The following is a 27,901-nucleotide window of genomic DNA, read 5'->3' on the forward strand; positions in this document are numbered from 1 at the left end:
TCCAGCGTCGGCCCCCGCCTCAGCCCGCGAGGTTGGTACGGACCGCGAGTGGCTCGGGTCCCGCCGGCAGCTCGCGCTCGCGGGGGCGGGGTGCGTGGGGGCGGGGCGGGAGGCGCTGTCACAGCCGCGGCCGCACGGCGCATCCGCCGCCGCCAGCGCCGAGGGCACCACGCGCTGGCCCGCTCGGCTGGGCTCCGGCCGCGCGCCCAGCCATCCCGGCCCGGCCGGCCCGCGCGTCGCCTCTTGGGGCTCCTATCGCCTCCCTGCGCATCGCCGCCTTCGCCCTCCCGAGCGCTCCGGGGCTCCGGCCGCCGCCTGGCTGAGCCCAGAAGCAGCCGGGCCGTGGCAGCGGGCCGGCCGGGGCTGCGGGAGAGTGGGCCCGCGGCTATGAAGTGGCCCCCGAGGGCACGGAACCGGAGAACGCCTCAAGAGAGAAGCGCGCGCATCGCAGGGCAGCAGCTCTGGGTCGCTGGGGCCAGGGCATAGGACTGTCACCCGCTATGGACCGCGCCAGGGATGATATGGACTCGCTGCTGCAGGTCAGTGTCCGGCGCCCTGAGCCCCCACCTCCGCGGTGCACAGAGCCCCTTTATGCGTCCCCATCAGTACCCACGCCATGTCCGCCCTCGTGCGCGCGCGGTGTGTGTGTGTGTGTGTGTGTGTGTGTGTGTGTGTGTGTGTGTGTGTGTGTGTTGCACAAAATAGGGACATCGGAAAATAGGGCCGGCTGGCAGGGCCTGCAACCTGAGGGGCTAGGAAATAAAGCTAGGATGCTGCCTGCCCCGCTCCATTAGGATGAAGGCAAGAACTGGTTCTCTGAGTCTTCTAACAACTGGTCTTTCTCTTAGCTATTTTGTCCCTTGCCACCTCAGCAGGTGGTTCTTCGTGGCCCACGGGATCACAGGAGAAGGGGTCAGCTCTAGCTGCACCCCTACACACCGGCAGGGACCCCAATGTCTCTGCCTTTCCTGGACATTCACAATTTAATTCTTTTCAGGGGAACCAAGCGCCGCACATCTTTCCCTGTGGGTGCTGGGAGCTGAGAGATGTGGAAAGTGACAGTGAATCTTAGAGACCTTCAGTGCAGGAAAGCTGAAGGAGGCAGGACCAGGTCATTATCACACAAGTTCAGAAAAGGAAAGTGAGATGTGAGGCAAGAGAAAAAGTATCAGATCCAGCACCTCGGGGAACTGGAGTGTCAGACTCCTATTAAGCTGCTCGGGTCAAGAGCCCACCCACCCCTGCCTCATCCTACCTCTACAGGAACTTGGTTTTCATGACCTACTGCTTTCTTAGCCAGATCTAGTCCTAGTGCACTCACTGGACAGCTTATAGAAACTGGGGCTGAGATGACCTGCCCCTCACACACCCCAGATTTCTAAGGCACAGGACCTTGAGCAGGGCCTTTTGTTGACAGTGGAGTCCTCCATGCTTGGGGGGTACTTCTTTATGGAGACCAGCTTAGCTGGAGTGCCCAGCAGAATCTTGATCTTGGACTACGTGGCATACAGTTGCCAGTGAATGAAACAGATATCCATGTGCCTGGCACAGAAATAATGAGGTGTGTGTGTGTGTGTGTGTGTGTGTGTGTGTGTGTGTGCATTTGTGTATGTGCATGTGTGTGTGTGTGTGTGTGTGTGTGTGTGTATGTGTGTGTGTAAATGGCAAGCACGCAGCTGCACAAGTGACTGGTGTTGAGTTGGGTATTTAGCTATGTAGGGCTGTTGTTGCTCTAGTCTTCTGTCCTTAACAGCTCCCTGTTCCGGAGAGAGTCACTACAAAGAGGAGGCATTTCCTTTTAGAACCTGCTCAGTTGGTGACCACTATTGAACCAAACATCAGGTCCTTTCTGTGTTCATGCAAGACAAAGATCCTTCCAATGAAACCTTCACAAAACCTCCCACTCCGCTCAGTTCACTTCCAGGAGCCGCCAAGGTCCTGGACTTGCATTCCATCTCCTCTCTGTCCCTTTCAACAAGAGAAAAATGCTTCCTAGGGTGATGGGACCAGGGAGATGAATACATGCATGCCTGCTCTTGGCAGTGAGGCCATTGTCTTGCTGCTCCCATTTATACAGCTGCTCTCCAAGGGCTTAGGGATCACCCTGTGCCTGTGGGCGTGGTTGCATATGTGTGTGTGCTTTCTGGATGAGGTGCTACTGAATGTTCTCCCTGGACCCTGGGCAGGTAAATCGCTAGAGGGGACCCACCTCCAGAATGGGAGCCTGTAGCAGAGAACAAGCCCACTTCTTCAGCTCAAGCTTTTCATTAGACTTGGATTTTTCCCACAGTGATTAGGGAGGACAAAGTCTATTGTGCCTTCATGATATGGAGCCCAGAGTGATGATATTTTATAAGGATAAGATATGGGAAAGGGTGAGCTGACCAAGGAGCCAAGAAGTCCAGTGGTAGCATGTGGTTAGAAGAGACGAATAAGGATTCCTGAATGCTCCTCTGCCTGTAGGAAAGGCCAGGCTTCAGCAAAAGGAGAAATCAGAGCCTAGGAGAGGCAACAAGAAGGAGGCAGAGTGAAGCCTTAGACAAGGTGCAAGCCTTCTACAAATCTGCACACCATAACATTAGCAATCACCCTCTCCTAGGGAGGCCCCTTACTGGAGCTGGTGGACTGTCTACTGAGAAAGACTCTGATGGAGTCCGGGTGACTCACCACACGGAGAGGTCATGAAATCAAACGTAAACTCTCCCAGGACTATTAAGGAGAGCCACCTACTGTGGCATCACCCAGTGTTCAGGACTGTTCACCTTCTGGCCTTCACCATGCTTACCTGGCATGTAGTGTGATGGAGAAGGAGGCAGAGAATGGGCAAGCCTGACACCTAGGGAAGACAGAAAGAAGCCTCTGTCATACACCATCCTTCTTGTCAGGACTCCAAACAAGCCGATCTTTGGAAATCCCCAAGGACCAGCTAGGAGACATAGTCATGATGCAGAGGTGACAGACCTCTGAACAGGCTTGCTGGGGTCCTACATGGCAGTACATCTGTCCCCAGCTAAGTGGATTTTGAGCAAAAAATAGTCCTCTTAATGCATGCTTTCCTGACAGTCTATAAACTGGGGAAGCATCATCTTTTTAGACTAAAGATAAGAGCAATGAATGTTAATTCCATTTATATCTTTTATACATTCTCCTTCCCTCCCCTATTCTCCCAGTATCTGGGTCTCCCTCCCCTTAACCTGTGTTAATCTAACCTCCAACTTTGAATTGGATCCTACCCTTCCTGATCCAGAGCCAAAGTACCCAGGACATCTCTCCATTGAAGAACAGCAGGAATCATATTTTCATATCTAGTGAATTTTTTATTTTAATCATCCCATAATACCAATAAATGGTTGTCTAAACTTTTTCAGATTTATAAACACTAAATCTATAACCACTTTACTCTCCATGCTGAAAGGTGACTATGGCCAGAAGTCACCCAGAATTCAGTCCACTTGCAGTGACTTTACCTACTGTGTCCCAGGCCCTGCACCTGGTGATGAGGACATATTGCATTAAACAGTCTAAACCCTGTGCTTTCTATTTAGCTTTGGGAAGGTTGTGTGGATTGCTTGCATTTTTCCCCTGCAGCTACAGCAAATTTACTTTTCTAATGAGGTTTAGCTCCGGCCAATATTAAAATGAATCTGTGCTCCCTGCGCACACACCAGCTGACAGCAGTACAGGAGGCAGGCTCTGCGCCAAATTCCTAGCAGGGATTACAGCTTTGCCATCACCAATATCCCTAAGGTGGAGAATCAAAGTCTAGCTCAAGAGCATGGATTGGAGGATTTAACATGCCCGAGGGACTAGAGATCTTCTACTCAATGCGCAGGGCCATGGGCAAGATTTTTCTCCCTATGTGCATAAACTGTATAGTCCAGCCATGTGCTCATGTGAAGAAAAGGGGACAGAAAGCAATGAAGTGCAGAATAGACAGAGACAAAGGTCTTGGTGGTCAGAAGTAACTTAGTACCAGAGACTAGCTCCCCATTTTCACAGTGTGACCTGGATCATAGGGGTGAGGCTCTGTTGTCTCTATCCTGCTTGCCTTCCTTGTTTCTAGGGCAAGGGAAGGATCTGGCCACTGGAGCCAGATTCAACTCTCTAGGCTCAGGATTGCCGCTAGCTATTTGACTGTGGATCAGATGCTATACCAATGTTGAGTGTGAGCTAGACTGCTTCCCTTTGCATACTAAGCAGCCCCTCACCACCCCAGCCATAGTTCAAGGACTCAAGAGCCACCTGTGGCCAGTGGCTCCATCTTGAACAATACGTTCAGAATGCTGCCTACAGCCCAGAAAGCTCTTAAACAGTTGTTGTGAGCTGCCTATGCACAGAGGGTCTGGCATAGTGTGGTCACAGGAGCCACAGTGACTAGACTCATATTCTGCCTCTGCCCCACATTGGTTGTATGGCCTTGGTACAGCTTACCCCACTATGCCTCTGATTCCTCATCTCTAAAATGGGAGTAATATTAAGATGGTGAAGAGGGGATGAGTCATTGCAGTTCATCATGCTAATCACTCAGAGCGCACAGTAGCGGGTGCTTTTTTTGTTTTTTATTTGAAAATATAAAGCAATTTGTATTCTTCATTTATTTGGCAATTCACAGAAGTACTTGCTGAGCAACCCACTCTGAGCCAGGCTGTCTGCCATCAGCGTTTGCCCTTGCCTGAAATGCTAACCCCTCCAGGGCCTCTGTTTCCTGACCTGAGATAGAATATAGCCCTGGAGAGAAAATATAGCTGGGAGTGTGTCCTCACTTTAAATGACTGCTGCCAGATAAAAAGGGCTGCTTTTGCTGTCTGAAGGTGGAAAAAATGAAAACTCATTCTCTCCCTCTCACTCTCTCTCTTCCTCTCTCTTTCTCTCTCTTCCTCTCTCTTTCTTCCCTCTCCCCCTCTCTCTCTTACACACACACACACACACACACACACACACACACACACAGAGCACCTAAGTCCTGCCACAAAGTCCACCACTGTGTCATCCTGCTGAGTGGGATAAAGGAATTTGAGGGAGCTCTTCCTGCACCTATTCTATCCCTGGTCTTAAGGGTAACAAACTCAGGAGGCTGTGTCCCTGAACTCTATGGAGGCCAGAAGCCAAGAAGGCTCCTGCTAAAGAGGAATTAGCCATCACCTACCCAGCAACTGAGTGAGTGAAAGAGCAAGCATGGCCCTAAGTTCATGTCCCAGCTGTGTCAGTAACTCAGTGGGATGACAGAGCCTGTCAAGTGCCTGTTTCCTCAGCTGAAGTCTGGAGGCCACAAACCAATGAACATCTGCCCACTCAGCAAAGTCACACCACATAGACCTTCTGCAGTGCATTCAGGAACTGGTGTCCCAAAGGTGGCGGGTGAGGAAAGCAGACTGGAAGCATGGAAGGAACTGGTGTATGGATGCCCAGGCTCCCTGGGCCACCAGGCTTCTCCAGCATTGGGCTCTGTGACTCCAGACTGCTTCCTACACTGATAGGAAGGGACGGATGCCACAGTGGCTCCACCCTTGTTTAAGGCCTCTCAAACCAAAGTGTTTCTTCCCCACAGTACTCTAACTTTCCTAACGCCCTGATGGCCTGTCTTTGGTGAACATACACACACACCTACAGAGGTAGGCGAGGGCTTGGGATCCACAGTGGCTTAAGACCTGATTCTGGAGCCTCTAACTACTCATAGCCTAGATCTGTAGCCCTCTGACTGGGGAATCATATGCTTGAGCCTCAGAGATTGGGGATCATACACATACACATACACACACACACACACACACACACACACACACACACACAGACACACACCCGTCATCACTGCCCTGGCACCCAGTCAGAGCAAAGCTGTTTCCAGGAGCTGTTCCTAGCTGGTCCCCAGGGAAGTATGGTGGATGGAGTCATCCATATGTCAAGGAAGATGCTGTGCGTCAGATACACTTCTGTGGCCATCCTAGTAGAGAGTTCTTGCCCTTGGCATCCCTCCTCACACCCTTCCTACCTGCCCCCTTAGTTCTCTTGCTCTCTCCCCACTGTCCTTTGCCTAAAGGCCTCACAGTAACTAAACACTGTTTTCAGAGGTGGAGGGACTTACCAGCCGGCATGCACTCCAGCTCAGCCACAGGCCAGGGACCCTGGCTCTGCAGCCTGCTTAGGATGATGAACGGCCGGTAGGCATGTGATTTTCTTTCTCCGTCAGAGTTTCTGAACTTAAGCTGACGTATTACTCTCCTAACTCATCACTTGTCGATATTAACTTCTTCTCCCCCTCATAAATCTCCTTCTGTGTCTCAGAGCAAGCTGCTGCTGCGCTAGCCTCCTCCACTGCCAGGCTGCAGGCTTCTGCCTAGGAATGCCCACTATGCTAAGGGGTACACCCATCGAGCCCTTAGCTGATTTCTTCATGGTGACATTCCCAAGAGACAAACCAGAAAGGTACTATGACCACATAGGACACCAAGCCTAACCCAGCTTCAGGGAAAGCTTGCTGGACCTGCTTCTTGAGAGCCCTGGGCCTATGAGGATGTCCTTGTTAGCCAGGTCTAAATGGACCGTGTATACAGCAAGCCCTTCTTAATTTATTGTGTCAAAAATATGTGGCATAAAACTTACCATCTTACCTGTTTTAGGTACACAGCTCAGCAATCAAATTCAGTTACCGTTTTATAAAACTCCTCTCCACCTTACAACTCCACATCTGTTGAGCATCATCACCCCAGCCCGACTTTGTGCTTCTGCCTTTCTCTAGGTACACATCATTTGAGTATAACTTACATTGTTTGCCCTTTTGTGACTTGTTTGTTTCTCTTCTAATGTCCTCAAGATTCATCCATGAGGTGGCACATGTCAGAATCTCTCCTCTTTGTAAGTAAGGCTGTTGCATGTGCACATGCAACATTTCATTTCAACATCCAATCAGTGGACTGGTTCTTTTCTGCCAAACCATGCAGAACAAAGTGCTAGATCAATGTACTGAGTACATTGGTACTCAGAGTGAAGTTATATTTCAAATGCCATGGGAACACAAAGCATGCAGGATAGCCGCCATTTTATCTGGTATCTGTGTGGGCTTCTCTTTTTTCCTTCCAGCAGCTTGTGTTTAGTAAGGATCCTCAGATGCCCATTCCCCCAGATAAGCATGGCCTTCCCAGTTCTGAGAGCTGAACAGCTTAGGAAGTATTGGGACAAAGAGAAGTCTTCCTCATGGGCATCCTGAACACAGAGGGATGCCAGTGTCCTGTACCATTACCACTCCCTTGAGCCCTGAAGGTGAAATCTATCTTCCCTTTTAGGATCCTTGTCTGGGTCCAGAGCCCATGAGGCCTTAGAGAGCCCTCTAGGGGCATAGCAAGCAAACCTGCCTTACACTATTCAGGCTTCTTTGCAGAGAGATGATCAGTGATACATAGCTACCCAGCAGCTTGCCATGTAATATATAGTCCAGAGCACACATAGATAGTGTCAGTGTAATCTCTGCATGTAGGACTTAGATTTAAGGTACCCTCCATCAATCACATACATACTTGCTGTGTTTACGAGGAGTGGCACACACAAGTTGGCCACTCTGGCTAATAACATATTTATAAGTATGTTCAATCAGCTACCATCAGGACATCATATTAACTGTTTCTTATCCTGTCAGTAGGGGTAGCTGAGGTCACACAGCATGAACCTTAGGGACAGAGCAGGTATAGTAGAAGGGGGAGCTTAGAGTAGCAAGAATGAAGTTCCCAAGAACCTACAACCTGAGATTAAAGGACAGGGAAATGATTGCATTCAGGAGGTCATATATCCCCCATTGACATACCGTAGTACAATTACAGCTTTAGCCATAGGACCTACAGGAATCCATAGTGCTTCTTTAAGTGGGCATCTTGGAGGATCAACAGAGATATGAGGCTAGCCTATGCAGGAAGAGGGGAAGGAAGAAATAGTCTTTAGCAGGCATCAGAGCACCAGGGAAGCCACAGTGTCAGACTCTCATCCCATCTGGCCTTTAGTCCCAAGCCTCTGCTGTTCTGCCTGAAAAAGCAATACCATAGGGAGAGTGCACAGAACATGGTTCTGGGTCATTGTTAAGAGCATGCTGTGAACAAAAGCAGGGTGAACCGGGCAAGGGTGCCAGGTTCCAGGCAACACAACCTTTCCACATGGGGGAAGCCTACCTGCCCAGAGTCACCCCCACTTATCATTCTACAGCGTGCCAGTCACCTACATACCCAGGATCTGAAGTCTCTGCACTGCCTAGCCAAAAGGAAGGAAGGAGGGATATGCTAGAAAAACTGCCCAGTGAGTAGCTGGTACTGACCCCTGGGAAATAACTGAAGTGTTCCCCTTCTCTTCATCTTCCAGGTGGTGACTTCCAACTGAGTTTTTACAGTTTTTACTATCACATATTAATTTTATGTAGTAACATGTTTCATTATGATTTTCACAAACACATGGAATGTATTTGGATAACACTGTTTCTTACCTTCTTATGCCCCCTCCCACTCCTGGAGTTCTGGTTTTAAAACAAGGTGGCAGAGCTTGCTGCCACTGCTCTTATATTTTTCATGATCTAAGTAATTTTAGTGCTAATTGTGAACCAGATGCTTCCAATGGATTCCCTCAACTGACTACAAATAGCCCTGTGAGGGATGCAGTTATGGAGCCTGAGCTGCCTGCAGAGATGCTGGTGCTGTTTCTCCTTCATATTGAGCCCTGGGTCTCAGGTGGAAATGCACAGATTTGACCTGGAGGAGGAACATCAAATCCAGCAAGAGCATGGCCATTTACAAAGTCCCACACTTGATGACTGTGTAATTACAGATGGGCTTGGGGAAGGTGAGGCTAGGGAAGACACAGGACTCAGGGGCATCTTGCTTTGCCGGCACCTTTCTCTAGACACAGCACAGGCCTCAGCACCAAGGGAATGTGAAGCAGAGAATAGCCTTGAACAACATCAGAGTGAGAAAGTCAGTGATGGGGGAGCAAGCTGGTGTCAACTGATCCATCCTCCTCCTAGGATAAAAAGCCCTACAACAACTGGAAAGGCTCTGCATGCTATTTCAACATACTCAAGGTTCAGACTCTTGGCTCCAGGGTTAGACCCAGTCTGTGGTCCGTAGCCGTGTACACTACTCAGGTCTAGTAAGGATCGAGTAGGTATCCTTTCCAGGCTCCACCCTGTGTCTGGCACCTTCACTCCTCACTTCATTCAGGCAGCATAACCCTGGGCTGTCCTCTGTCTTGAGGTTATCAGAGGGTAAATCCAGTATCTCTCCCAGCCTTGAAACCAAAGACTCTAGGGGCATTGCAGTGCCTCTCAGTTTAGGACTATTCTCTGCCAACTGTTGGTGCATGGCAGCCTGGCACAGAGAGAGATGTGGCCTCTTGGCCAGCTGCCCACATGGCTTCTGCTGCTGCTGTCTTGAAGCAGCTGTGGCTCTAGTAGTCCCTGCTGCCTGCCTGGTGGCAAAATAGGCTGAGTCCCTCCTCTGCAAAGCAAGCATCCATTGGTAATGCTGGCCCAGTGGGTGTTCAGTAACTGTACAGCCATACCTACAGATGTCGTGAGCAGCCCACAGGCTTCTCACGGGGCACTAAGCAGAGTAGTAGGCTGGGTGGAGAGATTCTCCAAAAGTAGAATGGGTAAATAAATAAAGAGAAATTGGTACACTGTGCAGAATCTAAAGGCAGGACAACACCCTCGTGTGGTCTCTTTGTGGCACTGAATGAAGTACACTGCTGGCCCTGTGCCTGTCTCCAGGGAATAAGGTGAGGTGGGTAGGCAAGGGATATGAGAATGTTCTTGTTTGGAAGAAGTCAGACTCACTAGCTCCCAGGGTTCGTAATGCAGGAGGGAAGGACAGCATTTGAATTGACTGGCTCCTAGAGGTTGATTATGAAGCCTGAGATAAGACTGGTGATCCACTCAGGGAAGGGGAAGAAAGCAAAGCACCCCTCTGCACTCTGCACCCATTCCCACACTCAGCACCTACACAGGGATTACGCAGTGGCTCCTGGATCACTGGCGATAGCCAGATCTATTCCACACTCTACCTGTGGCTGATCTTTTGACTCCAGTGACTTATCTTATCACTGCATCACACCTTAAACTGGTTCTATTTTGGATTATTATTATTATTATTATTATTTTAGTAAAAGGTCACAGGGGTAAAGGAATCTCTGTTTCTTGGTTGCCATTTGAGCATGCAGCTGACGTACCAAGAAGGGAAGAGCTGTCTGTCAAACAGGGCTGAGAGGGAGGACTTGCCATTCTCAGGCAGAAGACTATCCCAACAGGAAGCTCACAACAGACCTTAGCCAAAAGAGAAATGGTAGAGTCACACTACCTGTTACCTGGGACATTTGAGGAAATGCAACCCCTACCCCATGTCTCTGCTACCTCATATATTAAAAAGAAAGAAAGAAATGCTTTGGGATTGTAAGGGTTTGGTGATTAAATAAGATAAACAGCACAAGGAAACTTGGAAGCCACCCTCGTGAAATCTTTAGAGGGCTGCCTCCCACTCCAACACTGCAGAGAGAGCAAACTGGCATGCTGGCGTCAGCCCTTTTATAATGATCCCAGGCCTGAGTGTTGGAAGCTAAGGGCACGTGAGACACCTTCTCATACCAACAGGGACCCAATCCCAAGATTCTCCAAGAGACCTTAGAAGCAATCACTAAAACTGAGCTGTGAACTCATGCTCTATCATCAGGTGGCATGCTAGACCTGTGCACACATATACAAGTACATATGTGTGTCAAGAAGAGACCCCTGCACTCTGAAGTCACTCAGGAGGTGCTCTGGTTTGCCATCAGCCTTACTGTGTTTTCAGAATGGAACATTTAATACCAATCCTTTCCTGATTGAAACTCGAAGTATCATACTTAGGAAGATGAAGGGCAGGGACCTGAGACACTTTCATTAGATTAACTCTTTCTACCCAATCAGCAACATGAGGGCAGTGGGAAGGAATACCATGGCTGATCTGATAACAGGCGTCCACCGTCATAATAGCTACTGAACACGGGTGCTCACCCCGGCACATCAAACTCTGACAAAAGCCTGACAAAGAGACACAATAGGGTGAAGGACACAGAAGGGAGGCAGATTTACAGCTGAAGAATTATAAGGTAAAAGATGTCCTGTGGGACTGGCTCCAACAGCATTTGTAAGCCCCTTTCCCATGGCCCTCCTTGACATGAACATTGTCCATGGCTTCATGTCATGTGGTAAATCCAAGGCTAGTCCTTGAGGAGAAACTTGTCTCTGACTAGCTCAGCCCCTCTCTTCCTCCATCTCCTCTTTTACAGGAGCCCTGAGGGAGCACCTGGGGTTTCACTGGAAGTAATCCAAACAAGCTAGGAACCCCATGCCAAACCCTTCACAGGCTGGACAGATTAACAGTTATAGAAGTGTCTGTTTATTGGTACCAAATACATGCCAGATAGTTTATGCTAACTTTTTTCCTAACTAACTGATAACCCACCTAGGGAAGCACCATCTTATTCCCATGAGAAAATGAAGGCTCAAAAGAGAAGAGAGGTCCACAAGATACCTAGGACCTAAGCTCATGCATCATTGCACCATCCTCCATGGGTCCTTTCCAGGCAGAGAAAATCAAAAGAAGTGGCCAGAGAGGTGGTAGACAATGGCCAAACACGTGGCTTAGCTGGCCCTCGATGTTACCATTGGGATCTGTGATGGCTGGGCAAGAGCTGAGGAGCACAAAGGAGGAGAGAATGACCTGAAGGATTATGGTAGGCAGGCGCCCTCTAAGATGGCACACAGGATCTGTAACGCCATGTGTTCATATATCAGTATCCTGTCATTGTCATGAACGTGCTAAGAAAAATATTGATCTGTTACTGCCACAGCTACAGTGCATCATGTAGGGCTTTAGTTAGCTCTGGACTCTGTCCTTGCTGACTTGGTACAGTAGGAGGTCAGACAGAAGAGGGACCATATGACAAAGAACTATGACCCGGACAGGCTATAGGAGTACATATGTACCTGTGGGCCGGTGAGTTTTGCCAACCTGAGTAGTCATGGGAATAGATTCTTCCCCAGTCAAGCTCACAGATAGAAATGCAGCCCAGCTAATCCTTTGGTGAGACAGGGGACCCAGGCCTGGAGTCCTGACTCAGATACTGAAGATAGCAGATACATGTTATTTTAAGTTCCTTAGTAATTGGGAATTTGTTAGACAGCAATAGCTAATGAAGTTGATTCCCTTGTGGATGGTGACATTCCCTCTCTAAAGTTGGCGTGTCTTTCAGAGGAAGCCCATGCAAGGAAGAAGAGGTAACAGGAAGAAGAGCCAAGGAGGTGGGAGAAGTTGAACCTCTTCCCTCAGATTAGGATGTAGGGTTCTTTGCAGATAGAGACTTCCTCCCACATCATGGAGGTAAGGGCTGAATGGCCCTATGCTGTCTAGCCACTGGCCTGTAACTGGACACTATACACCTTCCGCCACCTAACCACTGTCCCCTCAGCATAAGCAGTCATCCATCACACCTCTGCTGTATGATGGCTCTTAACTGGTGCTCAATTCTCCAGCTTCTGTGGCCTGCTTGCCTCTGCCTGTCCTCAAGCATCAGGCAGTGAATTATCGACTGATATTCTGCCTATTCATATCCATGGACATGTGATGGCTCCACAGAACAAAATATGGGTGTTTGATCCAGATCATCCTGTGCATTAGCTCTGTGCAAAGTGGATGTTTTTGTAGTTTGGTCTATAGACCGCTAGCATGACCCAGGTAGCTTCAGAAAACCCAGCCGGTACCATTATTTAGTCTGTTTTAATGTCTGCCATGGACTAGAGAGGACTTGGCCTCACAGAGCACCATGCCAGGCTAAAATGCTATTTTCATTTTTAACATTATCATAATCTAAATTTAACTCAAGGCCATTTCCAGAAAAAAAAAATCAAAGGAATTACCTTTTTTAAAAAATAGACAAACCATGTGGGTTTTGACAGAAAAGAAAATGATTCTTTACACCAAATCTGGGATAACACAATGCCCCTTCTCCCTGAGTCCTTGGCTTGTTTTCCCAGCTGGAAGGAGACATGATGATGGTAGAACAGAACCATATAAGTATTACAAGTGCCGGGCAGCAAGGGCCAGGCCACAAAGAAGGATGCCATAGCCATTTCCTGGTCTGGCCCTTGTTCTCTCCAGGCAACATACAGGTAAGATGAAGAATTCCTGTAGCCTTGGAAGCCATATAGCATCTTACTGATGCAGAAATCTCCAGCGAGTGGGCCAAAGATGGACCAGGAGGTCCAGAAAGCAAGACCCAGAGGAACCAATATAAAGGAGGTGTAGTGGATATTGAAAGGAACAGAAGTCAAAGTCCACAACCTCATCTACATTTTAACACTGAGATTCTGAGCATATCAGGGAGCGTCCCTAAGCTCTCATGTCCTTCTATGAAAGGTGGGGACAAGGTCTCCAGCCCACCATGCAGAGCAGTTGTGACCATCAAAAGGTTGAGCTTTACAAAACTGCCATATGTCAAGGTACGATTTAGAGTGGAACTCTTAGAAGACTTCTCTCCCCCCTCCCCATATGAGTGGAGAACAGAAGGCTCTACATGTCCCCTATGTATTTAAGGGATTGTCATACCAGGAGCAGTCAATGTCTATGCCCTGTACCCCAGGAGAAACTGTGTGGGCCCAAGGCAGCATTGCTGTGGCTGAAGGGCTGGGGCTAGGTTAATGAAATATGGATTGACTGGGCTGCAAGCTGATTACCTCTGGCACTGGGCTTTTCCTGAGCAGTGCTGCAGAATCAATACTAATCCCTTGATCCCATTAGGGACTCCTGTAGATCTCTAGAACAAAGTCTGTGCCTCTGTTTCTATGGAGAGGCCCTGTGTAGGGAAGAGTGATGCTGGGCTTAGGGCCAACACTTCACCACCTTTACACTCTTCACAATTTACCTCATCCTTCTGTTTTCATCCCCCTTTCTTTGAGGGCCAAGAACCTCCCCAGTCACCAGAGTCCCCAGTTCCAGTACCTCCTGAGAAGCTATGATCCTATAGAAAGAGGTTTAGCTAGCCTCTGTCAGCTCCCAGGCTCCCCAGTGTGTTGCACATTCTTCTGAATGTGGATGAAAAGTGTTTTATTGAGTGTCTTGTTTGTTTTATGATGCTGGGGATTGAGCTTAGGAACTCACACATACTACGCAAGACTTATTCTCACTGAGAATAACACTACACTGCACAATCTGGAAGACACATCTTCATGGGTCCTCTAATTGAGAAGCTAACTACGTACAGAATTACTGGGCATAAATCCTTAATGCACAATTAATATTTTCAAGTGGAGATCAATAAGCCCATCTTCAGGTGTCGGGGGTATTGTTTAAATACCCGTGGGATCAGAAGCAAGCCTTTCTGTCTCTGGCTAGCATTGAGCGCCCCCCCCCCCCCCCCGTTACACACTCCTCTGACCCTCTTGGGGCAAGCGGCTACTAGTCTGTCCAGCCTAACTTCTCCTCCAGCCTTGGATGATAGAATGCTTTGAGCCCCAGACACTCCCAGTTTTCATCTGTAGCCCAGTTTTCATCTTTGAAGCCTGCAGAAAAAATATCCTGGGACTAGCTCTCCTCAACTATGCCTATCTCCAAGGGTTTATGGTTTTCAGTGTGACCCAATTCCATAGGGAGCCATAATGACAACCTTCTGAAACTGAGTCTGGACTGACACACACCCAGACCTCTCTTTCCTCGTGTAGGACATGTCTTCATCCACACAGACCCAGTTACCATAGCTTCAGGTTGTTAGAACAGCAGCGCTGAGAATTTATTACAACTATCCCCGTCAACATGCATGTTTTAAAGCTAAAAGCAGAGCTGAGGGAAGTAAACAGTGAGAGCACAGCAACCCCCGGGGTCTGTCCTGCCACCGTCCTAGCTCTTGCTTCTCATCCAGTGGCCACTCCCTACTGATCTTTAGCCATTGCACCCACAACATAGACTTGGTCCCTGTTTGTGGGATGCTTAGAGAATACCAGGGGAGTGGATGTTCCTCGTGTCTTCACTTGCTGGTAAGAGAAGCCAGCAGTCACTGGGGTCAGTCATGAGCAGGTGTATGAGCACAGCATTAGAAATCATGAACATAGCAGACCCTCAGCCACTACCTGTCCACGCAGACACGTCCTTTCTCATCATAAAGCCCCTTTCAAGTGCCGCTTATTTTTCAGACACCCTATTCTCTCCACCTTGCTCCTACCTTCCCCAAGCTTCCTGTTGGTACTTCTGCCCGCCCCATCCAAGGCCTGAAAAACCACTCTGAGATCCATGCTGATGCCACAGGCAATCACATTCTTCCAAACCTTGGCTGAAACCATAGTCTGCATAGGACAAACCACGTTGGTATGAGAGGCCAATGTGGGAACAGCCTGCACCCCTGGTCTCCTGCCCACAGCCAGGCACCATTGCCAGTGGACCCATCCCCTGCTGGCCAGATGGTGTTCTCCAAGTCTGGGGTGCTTTCTGCTCTACTTAATAACCGCCTGGTAATTAGCTCCACGATTTTGCCACTATGCTTATAATAGCCTCCATTAAAGTTATGGGGTTTTCAAGCTGTAATGGCTTCCAGAGTAATTAATGCACAACTGGGTTTATTGCTAAGCTTATTTTTAGAGCTTGTCTCTCTGCCTCCCCTCCCTTTTCTTTCATAGATTTTTTTTTTGACCAAAAAAGAATGAGATGGAATTAGACACTCCTACATGGATCGGGCCCCCTACATCAGGCCCATAGCATTGTTCCTTCTTCCTGTTTCAACATCCAGCAGATACTGGGATTGATAGTTAAGGTACCTATGGTGGAAGAAGGTGGCTCTTAAGCCAGTACTTATCCAGGCAATAGCTTAGAGCCATGTGGCCTCCATGTAACTCAGGCTCCATCATTTCCCATCTCTGACCAGGGGCAAATTGCTTACCCATATTGCTTCACTGAATCCAACTTCAAATAGAAACACACCAGTGCCTGCCTCTCAGGGTACCTGTGACTATAGCAGAGTACATGTGTAAACAGTGTCGGCCATCTTTGTCCTTGGACACCCTGAATACTGTAGGACAGCCAGTTAACAAGAGCAGTGATGCAGGCAGACATAAGGGAGCCTGAATGAGCTACATGTCTAAGCAGCTGCCCAGGGATAGAGCCATAGAAGCAGGAAAGCCCCATACACAGCCTAACGCCATGCCATGCCCACTTTCTTTCTTCTGCTTCCCCAACCTGGATTTAGACCCTTCACCCAAACCAGGCCCATTTGAGAAGCAGACATTTCCGAAGCCCCAGCCAGATCTGACCTCCCTCTCTTAGTCTGTTGTCTGTCTCTGTAAGAGAATACCCAAGACTGGGTTGCTTATAAAGAACAGGTTTTCGCTCTATGGTTCTGGAAGATGAAGTGCAAACACATGGTCTGGTGAGGGCTGTGTACTGCTTCTGTTCATAGAAAGCAGCATGAAGAGTGGACAGCCATGGAAGAGGGGGGCATAAGACATGGCCCTGCTTTAGAACAAATTGCTCTCGAAGGAGGAGGAAAGGCATTAGTCCTTCTCAATGACACAATCATCTCTTACAGGCCTCGCCTCCCAACACTGCCCCAAGATAAATCTCAACTTGTGTTTCAGAGGGGAGAGACCAGATCCATGGGAGAGCCTAGGGAGTGATGCTGGGGCAGCTGACACTGATTCTAGGAACTGTAAGTCTTTCATGAAAAGGGCTGGGTATGGGATGTTGGCTCATCCCAACCTGAGAAGAAGAAAAAATGTACACTCTTCCCAAAACTGGGTCACAAAATGTTCTGGTTAGCCATAACTCTCAACATTGGTAAAGACCAAGAGCACATGTGGGCTGAGTAGGGCAGACAATATGGCCTCTGGAGTGACTGTCTACCATGAAATGATGGGCTCTAGCATGATGAACATGTTGAGGGCCAGCCAGAGTGCCAAGTGCTCCTACCAGCCATGAACCCAGCAGCGTCTGCTCAGGAGGGGCAGGAGCAAGAGGAGGAAAGGATGTGACCATCCCCAAGGGAGCTATGAGATGGTCACACTTACACTCTTGTCACAAAGGAAACCAGGTCCCAAGAAAGTATCTATTAGCAGATCCTCTGCAGAACCAAGAGTGAAGCCCATGGTGTTGTTCTATAACAAGGATCTTTCTTCAGGCTCTCGTAGCTGCCATTTTTGAGAAGTGTCTCCCTACTACACGACAGCTCCTCAGAGAACAGCTCCTCTGCCTGCTGATGTTCACCTCTGATCTTAGGCTCATCCTATGAGAAGAAGGTGCCCTACAAGAATTCCCTGCAGATATAAACAGAGGAGGGCCCTGAGGGTCGTCTTCCCTTGTGGTGTCCAATCCTATCCATCTCTGTTTATCCCTGAGGGAGGTCTGCTAAGTTTTCCACTTGGCCAAAGCTATAAAAAAAAATTACCTATGCTAATATGAACAGCATAGCAGCCAGAGTTTCTAGTACATTTCTATCAGGGACCACCCTGGGTGCTTTCTGAAAATTAACTCATTTGATTGTGAGAACAGCTTTGTCTAGAAACTAGTACAGAGTTGATGGAACTGGCCAAAAGCCACAGCTTCTGCTCAGGTCCATTAAAATTAAACCATGGCAAATGTCTCTGAAATCTGTGTCTTTAAGCACTGCATCCTACTGCTCTTGTATGTGTCAGCTTCTCAAGGGAAAGACACAGGCTCATTCACCCAGACAGCTATACAGAAAAGGCTCTGGGGAGATGGATGGTCCATTGAGAAACTATGGATGCTGTGGGTCTGGAGTAGGACAACCTCTGCGATCCATGTCCACACATCTCTGGCTCATCCACCACTGCTCTCTCTTACAGGTATCAACCTCTGAAGGTTCCTGACCCTGCCCTGGACTACTGCCCCTTCGCAGACTCCCATCAGGCTGGACTCTGCAAACTTGCTTCCACAATGGGTGGGTGTGAGCGCTGGTGAGAGTTACTGGTCAGTGTTCGGCTTCTACCTCCCTGTGCCTGGCCGGCCGGCCCATGCCTATTCTTTTCTTCCTTGTGCTGCCGGCGCTCCGTGGCCACCCTCCCCTGACCTTGCCACCGCTCAGGTAATGAGGAGCTGTGGGTGCAGCCAGCCTTGGAGATGCCGAAGAGACGGGACATCCTTGCAATTGTCCTCATCGTGCTTCCCTGGACACTGCTCATCACCGTCTGGCACCAGAGTAGCCTCGCACCTCTGCTTGCTGTGCACAAGGGTGAGCCCACCCCACCCCCACCCTGGCCTGGCTTTGGTAATAAGAGCTACCCACCCCCCATCATGCTTTTTAAACCTGGGCCCAGATCTTACCTTGGGGGTATTTGGGGCCCTCTAAGACTCCACTGAAAGCCTCCCCCTGCTCTTCTCCCTCCTCTTCTTTCTGTCCCCCCATCTCCCCACACACATTGTTTTAAGTACCTGGGATTTGTTATAATCAAGTATGAGTCTCAGTTTCCAAGAGGAGTGAGTATTCCATGATACATGAGGCATTGTGGGGAAGCAATGGGGCTTTTACTCAGGAGGCAGAGGGGGTGAAACAAGCTAGGATAAAGCCTATCATATGGTCATTTCAGATAGAGAAAGGTCATAGAAGCTGCTAAGCAGGCTCAGAAGCAGATGGTTTGGTTTGGTCAGATGTTCCTTTCTTGAGACAGCTATATTACCATATAGGTCTAATTGGCCTAGTACTATGTAGCCCAGACTAGCTTCAAACACATGGCAGTTCTCCTGCCTCTGACTCTCCAGTGTTGAGATGACCAGCATGCACTGGGTTCAAAAGGATCGATTGGATGATCTGTGGGCTTTTGGATATTAGCATGGTTTCACCTGTCCTGTATTGGGGTCTTGGGTGATTTTAAGCCAGAGGAAGATTGGCGGTGGGTAGTCTGGTGAAGATGCAGGAATGTGGTTAGGTGTTTACTCTTTCTATAAAAGAGGTACCCCTAGGAAGCATGGTCCCTTTTGAAGTCCAGAAGGCTCTGAATAGCCAAAGCAGTGTCAAATTTTAAACAATGAAATCAAACCAGACTAATGTGTACACAAACAAGCATACCTAGTTCCATAGTACCACACAGAGGGGTGACAAGGAAGGTGCAGAGTCCTGGCCTATATTGTGGTTGGAGGGAATGTTTTGGGTTTTGCTTTAGTTTTGAATTGTGGAGAGACAACCCAAGGTTTACTGCATGGTAGGTAAGTGCTATACCTGTAGAGCTACACACATCCCAGCTTGTATTTGATGCAGAAAACCTTTCAATTTTCCTAGTTAGAAGATTAACTGGATGAAGGCTGGAAGGAAGTAAAGTCTTCCAAGAGCAAGTAGAAAAACTGAGATTAAAATAATGGCCTTCTAGCTATGAGTCTTGAGACATCCTTTTTACTCACGCCCAAATCTCCTCCCTCAGCCCTGCCTTGCCTCCCACATCTAGCTACCTCTCATTCAGTCTTACTAAAGCTATCTTCTGCTCCACCTAGCTGGGACACTCAGATAGGCAGCATGTTCTCCCACTCTAATATGTACCATCTTTCCTGGGAACAGGAAAAAGAAAGGTGCCCAAGCCCTTCCCACAACAGATGGATGCTCTGGGGAGCCCTGCAGTCAGAGACTTCAACTGATTTGGCTGCAACAGTGTGCAGGTCACAATCCATGCTCTGATATCCGCTGTAGAATACAGTCAGTCATTCAACCTCCCTGCAGTTCCCCAGTTTTCCTGCTGCAACCCCACTGCCCTTGCTGGGCACTCTGGTCATCGGCATGATGTCATCCCCTGCACACAACCCAGTGCCTCTTTTGGGGGCTTGTCAGTTTAGAATCACAGTTATCCTATGAATACATCATTCCAGAGGAGTTAAAACTACCATATATAAAATGACATAATGTCTGTTGTCCTCTTGGCAGAGTGAGGGTCAGAGACATCACACCAAAAGCCTTTGAGGATTCAGAGTTGCAAAATCCCTGAAGCCAAGTTGAAGGATTGAGTGCAGGTTTCAGTCAGGCCCTGGCACATGGAGAACTTCCCCAGGACATGGGTTTCCACCTGTATAGGATGATCTCAATGATAGAAATGGAAACTCAACCCCAGTTTCCAAAATATCAACTGCCAGATAAATGAATTCTTGCATTCTGGTCAGAATATCCTGGACATTATCCCTTTTCTTCGACATTGCTTCTTTTCAATCTAACCTAAAGAGGGAGTCTTTCCCTGTTGATAAGCTATATCTCTGCCAGTCTCCCTGACCCCTCTCATACTCACTCAGCATTTGTTCTGCAGCCTAGGTATTAGACTTCATGTCCCTTGTGATATTAGCTCATAAGCACTCCCTAGGAGACAAAAGTGAATCACTTGGGCTCATCTACATTGCATTCCACACCTTGCAAAATGGCCTGTTGCTATTAAGTGGTGATAGAAGAACAGTAGGAGAGAATAGGGGGGGTCGTGGCCCAGCATTCTCTCTGTGCCTGCATTCCAGCCCTCTCTTGTGGCTTGCTCCTACCATCCTCACCATAAATATGTGGAGCTACAAGGAAGCAGGTCAGCTGGTGTCCTATACGGGAGTTGAGAGTGACTGTGCCTAGTAGTGACCCAAGCCCTGATATGTGTTGTTAGTTATACAGTAACTCCATCAAACAGATGCTATTAGCATTAGTTAATATTACTAGCTCCATTCTGTGGCCACTGAAATGAATGCACCAGGAACTAAGAAACTTGTTCTAAACCTCACAGTTTGTCACAGCAGACAGCAGGATCTGAGCCAAAGTTTCCAAGTCTGCCCTCTAGCCATTAACACTCCTACTGAGATACGTGTGAGCAGTGAACACTACACTGTATTTGACTCGTGAATCCTTCAAATCCAAAATCATCACTTGGAGATCCAGGACTTGAAATCAGGAACACCAACAGCCTTGATTGCTCCTTCTAGTAGGCCTGCCAGGTTCCCCACCCAGGAAGATGGTACAGATGTAAGAAATCTTCAGAGCTTCCCAACTTGGAACAGGCCATTTTTGAAAAATTAAGAGCTGAAGGGGTTTGCAATCCCATGGGAGGAACAACAATATGAACCATCCAGTACCCCCAGATCTCCCAGGGACTAAACCACCAACCAAAGAGCACACAAGGAGGGACTCATGGCTCCAGCTGCATATGTAACAGAGGATGGCCTTGTGGGACATCAATGAGAGGAGAGGCCCTTGGTCTTGTGAAGGCTCAATGCCCCAGTGTAGGGGAATCCCAGGATAGGGGTGTGGGAGTAGGTGGGTTGGTGAGCAGGGGGAGGGGGATGGAATAGGGAGGTTTTTGAAGGTGAAATGGGGGAAGAGGATAAAATTTGAAAATGTAAATAAAGAAAATATCTAATAAAAATCCATAAAAAAAAGAAAAACGAAAATGATGGCTGCCCCACGTCTGTGTCCATGTGTCCAGACGAACAGGCTTTGGCAGTATCACTGTCCCTCCTGGTATCCTTGGGGTATAGATGAGTAGCAATTAGTGGACACCAGGACAAGAGAGCTGTTTGTAGGTCCAGAGAGACAAAGGAATGTGTCTAGAAAGTAGGAATTAGGAGGTAGACATCAGACTAATGGAAAAACTAAGCAAGTGTCTACAAAAAAGGAAGAATGTCTAAACTCAAATGGCATTCAGGATTCAAAACTGTATTGTCAGCTAGAGTAAGGTCCACTGGAATCAAATGCAGTGGTTAAATGCTATACTGTGTACCCAAATCCAAAGATCTGCTACATAAGCCAGGAGAGAGAGGCCTCACTTGACTAGAGGGTTTGTGTGAAACCTTCCCTTCCCTTTGAGATCCAAACTGTGCTGTAGCCACCCATCCCCACCACTTTCTGGCTTTCTGGGATCCACACCACAGAACATAGCTGTTCATCTCTGCTCTGTGGTCAGCTTTGCCCTATGAGGAAGAGACTCTGGAAGTGAAGAGTCAGGACATTTTTTCATTTAGAACCTAATGCATTGAGGAGCTGGAGATAGATGACTGGAAGGTGGCCAGTTGTATTCAAATAGCTACACGCTTGTGAAGTATGATGAAGGGTTCATCCCAGGAATCTATACTAGGAAAATTCTCATGAGAGTTCCAGGTCCATAGGTTGGAACCTCAGGTCTAAAGATGGAAACAAGAAGGCAGGCCCTGATGTTGGTTCTTCAGAGGGGCAGAGAATAGGGACTGTCTTGGAAGGGTGGGTGACTTTGAAAGCCCTATATCAGAGCCAGGCCAGCGCCCTCGTCCCCCTCCCTCCCCGCACCACCTTCTCCCACCTCTGCAGATGAGGGAAGTGATCCCCGCCATGAGGCACCACCCGGTGCGGACCCTAGGGAGTACTGCATGTCCGACCGTGACATCGTGGAGGTGGTGCGCACAGAGTACGTGTACACGAGGCCGCCACCGTGGTCCGACACGCTCCCCACCATCCATGTGGTGACGCCCACCTACAGTAGACCGGTGCAGAAGGCAGAGCTGACGCGAATGGCCAACACATTATTGCATGTGCCCAACCTTCACTGGCTAGTGGTGGAGGATGCTCCACGCAGGACACCCCTCACAGCGCGCCTGCTGCGCGACACTGGTCTCAACTACACACACCTGCATGTAGAGACACCACGCAACTACAAGCTGCGAGGTGATGCCCGAGACCCTCGCATCCCACGTGGCACCATGCAGCGCAACCTGGCCCTGCGCTGGCTGCGGGAGACCTTCCCACGGAACTCCACTCAGCCAGGAGTAGTGTACTTCGCGGATGATGACAACACGTACAGTCTGGAGCTCTTTGAAGAGGTGCGCTAGGGACCAGAGGAGGGTGAGGAGCAAGTGGGGATCCAGGGGACTGAAGGATGTGGGGACCATACCAAAGGATACTAACCATGAAAGGACAATGTGGCATGCATTGACAAATACAGGGAGCCCTAAGCTAGGCTCACTGCACAGTGCAGAGAACCAGAGAAAAAAATGGGAAAAACCTCAGTATAGGTTAAAGGAACCAGTCCAGACCTTAGAGGTTTGTTCTCTGAAAGAGACCTTTTTATGGGGTCATTTAACATGGCCATCAGAATCCTCTTAGGTGGCCAGTTTGAGAATCTCCACTTAGTTTTGAGGGAAGTTCATTTCAAATTTTAAAATGACAATATTGAGAGACCTTGTACAAGGGAGGAAAGACTATTGGGCCATATTGATAAGGCAAGTAACATCTTGGCTGAGAGATGTCTTGTGTGCAGCCTGAGTTAGAATCCTCTAGGGGTTCCCCTAGAAATCAGTAGCAGGTCTCGAGGCCAGGCTGATGGGGACCCACATACTCATTAAGTGATCCACATCCTGTGGGAATATAAGTAGTGTTTTCATCCTACGTTCAAATATCCTGACTCGGGTTCTCACCTTGTAGATGCGCAGCACAAGAAGGGTGTCTGTGTGGCCTGTGGCCTTCGTTGGTGGCCTTCGGTATGAAGCCCCACGGGTGAATGGTGCAGGGAAAGTGGTTGGCTGGAAGACGGTCTTCGACCCCCACCGGCCCTTTGCAATAGACATGGCTGGATTTGCTGTCAATCTCCGGCTCATCCTGCAGCGAAGCCAGGCTTACTTTAAACTACGTGGTGTGAAGGGAGGTTACCAGGAAAGCAGTCTCCTTCGAGAACTTGTCACCCTTAATGACCTGGAGCCCAAGGCAGCAAACTGTACCAAGGTAAGACCCTATTCCAAACTGACAGTTGGTAATACAATCACCCCACAGACCTTCTGTAGATCAGGGGTGGGGTTGGGGGGAAGAAGAGGGTTTGCTTGTCTTCAGTCCTCACCCAAAATCGTTGTAAGGCAGTTGCAGTGATAGGCAGGGAAAGGGGAGGGCATTCCATTAAGGAATTCCAAAGATCTCTGACTCTTCCTAGGAGAACCTATGACCCCTTCTGAGCACACTCATGCACACATTAGTGAAGGTGCACACTTGCATATATGCACATATACACAGCACATGCATGCCTGTATATGTATGCATGTACATAGGCACAGATACATACACACATACAGACTTGGGAAATCTTGAGATGGGTCTGTATTCTGAAGCTTTAGATATTCATGCTTTCAGAAGATGTTTTGAATGTGTCACATATACAAACAGCAAGAAAGGGAGGATGAATGAAGGACGGTTTTAAAAACTTGACGGAGCAGAGGTGGAAAGGGAGGGGGGCCAGAAGAAATACTTGCTGAGTGTGGAAGGGAGCCAGAGGGTGACAGAATGATCTGAGGATCAGCATCACTTTATTTTGTATCTCCGGATATGCAGATCCTGGTCTGGCATACACGAACAGAGAAGCCAGTGTTGGTCAATGAGGGGAAGAAGGGCTTCACCGACCCCTCAGTGGAGATCTGAAACTAAAGATGCAGGTAGGAGAGGCCAGACTGGCCGGTGCAATAGACAAACAGCACCAGTTTGGAACACTCCAAGGACTTTTCCTTTGGGTCTTGTGGGAGAACAAGACCCATGTGGACAGGAGAAGCGTGGCCAAAGATTATGTCCCCGACAACTAATGAGCCACTTCCATGCATAGAGTTGAATCCTGCTGGCCTCACTCTTTTCTTGTTATCGTCCTGCTGGCCATGGGGTGTGGCCCACAGTGGGGGGGTGCAATATGGATTTGTTCACGGGGCTTTGTGGATAACTTCCAACAGAGCTGTGGTGAGGATGTACCACACCAGATCAGTAGCCCTGTAACTTTCAGTAGCCGGTGAAAGGGCTCACTAAGCATAAACCCTAGAGTCCTTTCATAAGCATAAGCCCTAGAGCCCACTCCCACACCAGGGTACTACTTTTCTGTTTAGCCTAGTGTCATTTCTCTGCTCCTGGCTTTTTCTTATGTGGAGAGCACTGAAATCAACTTCTGGAACATAACAAATCTTATGCAATAGATCTTATTTTTTTTTTATTGTTTATATCCCATCAGGTAAGGCCAGGGTATCTACCTACACTTTAGAAGTGACATTGCTGTCAGAAAAGCTAAATGACTTGCCCAAAATGGCACATTAGCCCAAGGGATTTATGCTAAGTGGCTGGCCAAGCTACATAGTTTTGAGGGGCCTTTTGTGATCTTGCCTCTTGAAAGCACTGTTCCAGCATTCACTACTCCAGACCCTACCACAGATCCACGGGCTCATAGCAGACAAATACATTGATTTTTGCCTCAGTACATCTGCAGACACCATGTGTCTAGGACTCCAGGGTGTCATCCAAGAACCTGAAATCCTTGGCCAGTGTATCTATCTTGGAATGCCTCGGTGCAGAGCTTCATCCCACCTTCTGCCCTCACATATTACTAGAAGAATTGCCACCACTTGCTTTTCAAAAATGTCTCCACGGGGAACCCAGGGAGCCTCTGTGGCATCCACTAGGGACTCAGGATCAAGCATTCTGTTCTACTTGCAGCTCCAGCTGCCTGCCACCTTGCCCCAAGCTGACACCCCTGTTGTTCCTACTTTCCCCACACAGGAACCTCGTTCTCAGACCCTGATCTTGGCCTTCCATCCTCTCCCATGGCTGATAGTCACTCTGAGACAGACTCCAGAGGAACACCTCTTGTGTATTCTGAAGGCTTTCAAGAGAGCCCAGCTTGATGCCAGGATAAAGGACAGAGAATTTAAGCACAGAATCCCAGACCTGTGGTCCTCTACATCAACATGGCCAGGGGCTTAAAAGACCTGAGAGCTGGGGATTCCAGTTGCCAGCAAAGCCTGTGCTCAGCACATCTCCTGGGAAGCTTCCTTCATTGATGAGGCTGTGTGAGCAGGGGACCCTGCTTTGGAGTGATGCTGGGGTGAGGGAGGTCAGAAAACCCCACTGTTGAGTACAGCATGGCTCTCCATGGCTCCCTGCTCTTGGGCCCAGCATGACTACACAGCATGTGCCCAGCCAGGACATTCTGAAGACCAGAGAGCAGCCTGGGGCATGAAGATGCCCCAACACTCCTCTTTCACACCTGCTCTTCCTCAGAGCTGCTCCCAAATCAGAAATACCTCTGGCTCTCCTCTGGTTCATGTTTACAGGGCATAAGGCTGTCTTGGATCCCACCTGGCACCCAGCCCTGCACTGGGGGAGCCTGGGCCTACCTACAGCTTCCCCTGTACCTCAGGCTGTAGGAGAACAAAGCCCTTTCCCATGTCCCTCAAGCTGCCTGTGCCAGAATCGGCAAGGTGGTGGGCCTAGAGCCAGCACGGGTCACAGATGGACCTGGATTAAGAACCAAGTCACCCCAATGTCCATACTGCCTCTCCAATACCCCTGGGCTGCAATGCCCCTTGCTGGGTTTGGATTGAGGAAGCAATAGCCCTCTTCCTAAAACCCCTGAGAATCACAGATCTCAGGGCTGGAGATAACAGTAATAAACAGTCAGAGCTCTTCCTGAAAAAAGTATGAGGTCCAGTCATCCCAGCCCTTTCCTGATTCTGTGAGGGGTGCATTAGCATGGGCTCAAGGTAAAGAGCAGGAAATGTCTAAACACTGAAAGGAAGGGAGACCTGGGCACATACTGCTTTGGAAATCACTCTATCTCACACAAAATGGGAAAGCTTGCAAAGCCAGCCTGCCTCGCTCGTGCCCACTGCCCCTTCTCCACCCCAGACAGAACAGTATGCTCCTGCTGTTGCACCTACCCAGCCGCCCAAGAGAAGCATCTGCCTGGGTGGTCAGCATCTGAGAGGCTCCTGGTCCTGGCTACATGGGGCCCTCTGGTGGTAATCTCACTCCAGCTCCTACAAGTTGGAAGCACAATTTTCCTCCCAAGTGGGGGAAGGAAAGGGCGCAAGCCCACTGAAGAGGCATTTATTTTTTAACTGCTAACAGCTCCCCACTCCATTAAAACTCATAGGACAGGCCCGGGAGTCATCAGAATCCACTCTTGGGTGGATGAGCCTCAGTCCACACATCTAACTTTCAGAGAATAGCAGCAGCTGCCTATTTTGAAATGGATTTAACTTCTCACAGCCTTCAGGAAACCACCTGATGGGATCAGACCCCACAGCCACCCTGTAGGACATCTCCCCTAACCATTTACACTTTGGATATTGTTTTGGAAATTTACCCCTTGGTATCAAATGAAGGGCACAGGGAATCTATCCGATGGGTGAATTTATGTCTGGGCACCTTGCTGCTCATTCATAGAAACTGCCAGTGAATGCCAAGGTCAAACGGGCTGCTGAGGCTGCCTTCTTAGCCAAACTCAGTGCTCTTTTTAGGAAAGTGAAAACAAAACAAAAAACAAAATAGGATTTTTATTTTTTACTTTTTGGCAGATGCTACTTCAGTTGTTTTCATGTAATGTCCTCTCTTAGCTGCATGTGTATTTATTTAAAATTACAATCCTGGTGGACTGCGGCCTTCATCTCTGTTGGGAATGAGTTTGTTGCAAATCAGAACTGGGTCCATGATGACAGCTTGCCCTCCAAACCCAGGCTGTCCCCTACTCCCTCGCTGGAAAACACGACCGCAGAGGAGTGAAGCCAGGGGTTCAGGAGCACCATGGGCAGAGGCTGGTGTGAGGGCGGAGCCCAAGCTGCTGTGCCATCTGGTCTGTTTTTATTTAACTGTATTTAATTTGTTTTCAAAATTAAAAGTCAAATATGGTTTTTAACAGTTGTAATCCTCTTCAGCCCTGTCTTATTTTATTCTCGTTTATTAATTTAACTGTCCAACAAATATTTACCAGATGCCTGCTATGAAGAGGCATTCTTCAGGGACCCAGCACGTAGCAGTCGGTCTTCATGGGCTTGCTTACCCACCAAATACGGAAGACCATGATAACGATGCAGCATCTCAGGTGTGAGCTGCTGTAGGGAGAAGAGCAGAGCTGCTGGGGAAGATGGGAGGGAGTAGTGAGGGGCCTGGGATTCCACCAAGCATG

The 27,901-nt window shown here is 48.7% G+C and overlaps 1 protein-coding gene across 3 annotated transcripts; it reads left to right on the forward strand.

Annotated features, from left to right (window-relative positions):
• Positions 1 to 152: 152 nt before the first annotated feature.
• On the forward strand, positions 153 to 27,640 carry B3gat1 (beta-1,3-glucuronyltransferase 1). Of its 3 annotated transcripts, none has more exons than XM_031344472.1 (7): positions 153 to 539; positions 17,849 to 17,943; positions 18,088 to 18,270; positions 22,291 to 22,799; positions 23,401 to 23,697; positions 24,295 to 24,395; positions 25,495 to 27,640. In XM_031344472.1, exons 1-6 carry the CDS (start codon positions 517 to 519, stop codon positions 24,379 to 24,381), a joined length of 1,194 nt encoding a protein of 397 aa, XP_031200332.1. In that variant the 5' UTR covers positions 153 to 516; the 3' UTR covers positions 24,382 to 24,395; positions 25,495 to 27,640. The 3 variants fall into 3 exon arrangements, with proteins under 3 accessions (XP_031200332.1, XP_031200334.1, XP_031200335.1); XM_031344474.1 differs by having other exon boundaries at positions 156 to 539; positions 18,088 to 18,234; XM_031344475.1 differs by having other exon boundaries at positions 510 to 539; positions 17,849 to 17,959.
• The last annotated feature ends 261 nt before the right edge of the window (positions 27,641 to 27,901 follow it).

Source organism: Mastomys coucha, unplaced genomic scaffold, assembly GCF_008632895.1.
Source record: "Mastomys coucha isolate ucsf_1 unplaced genomic scaffold, UCSF_Mcou_1 pScaffold23, whole genome shotgun sequence".
NCBI classification, from domain to species: domain Eukaryota; kingdom Metazoa; phylum Chordata; class Mammalia; order Rodentia; family Muridae; genus Mastomys; species Mastomys coucha.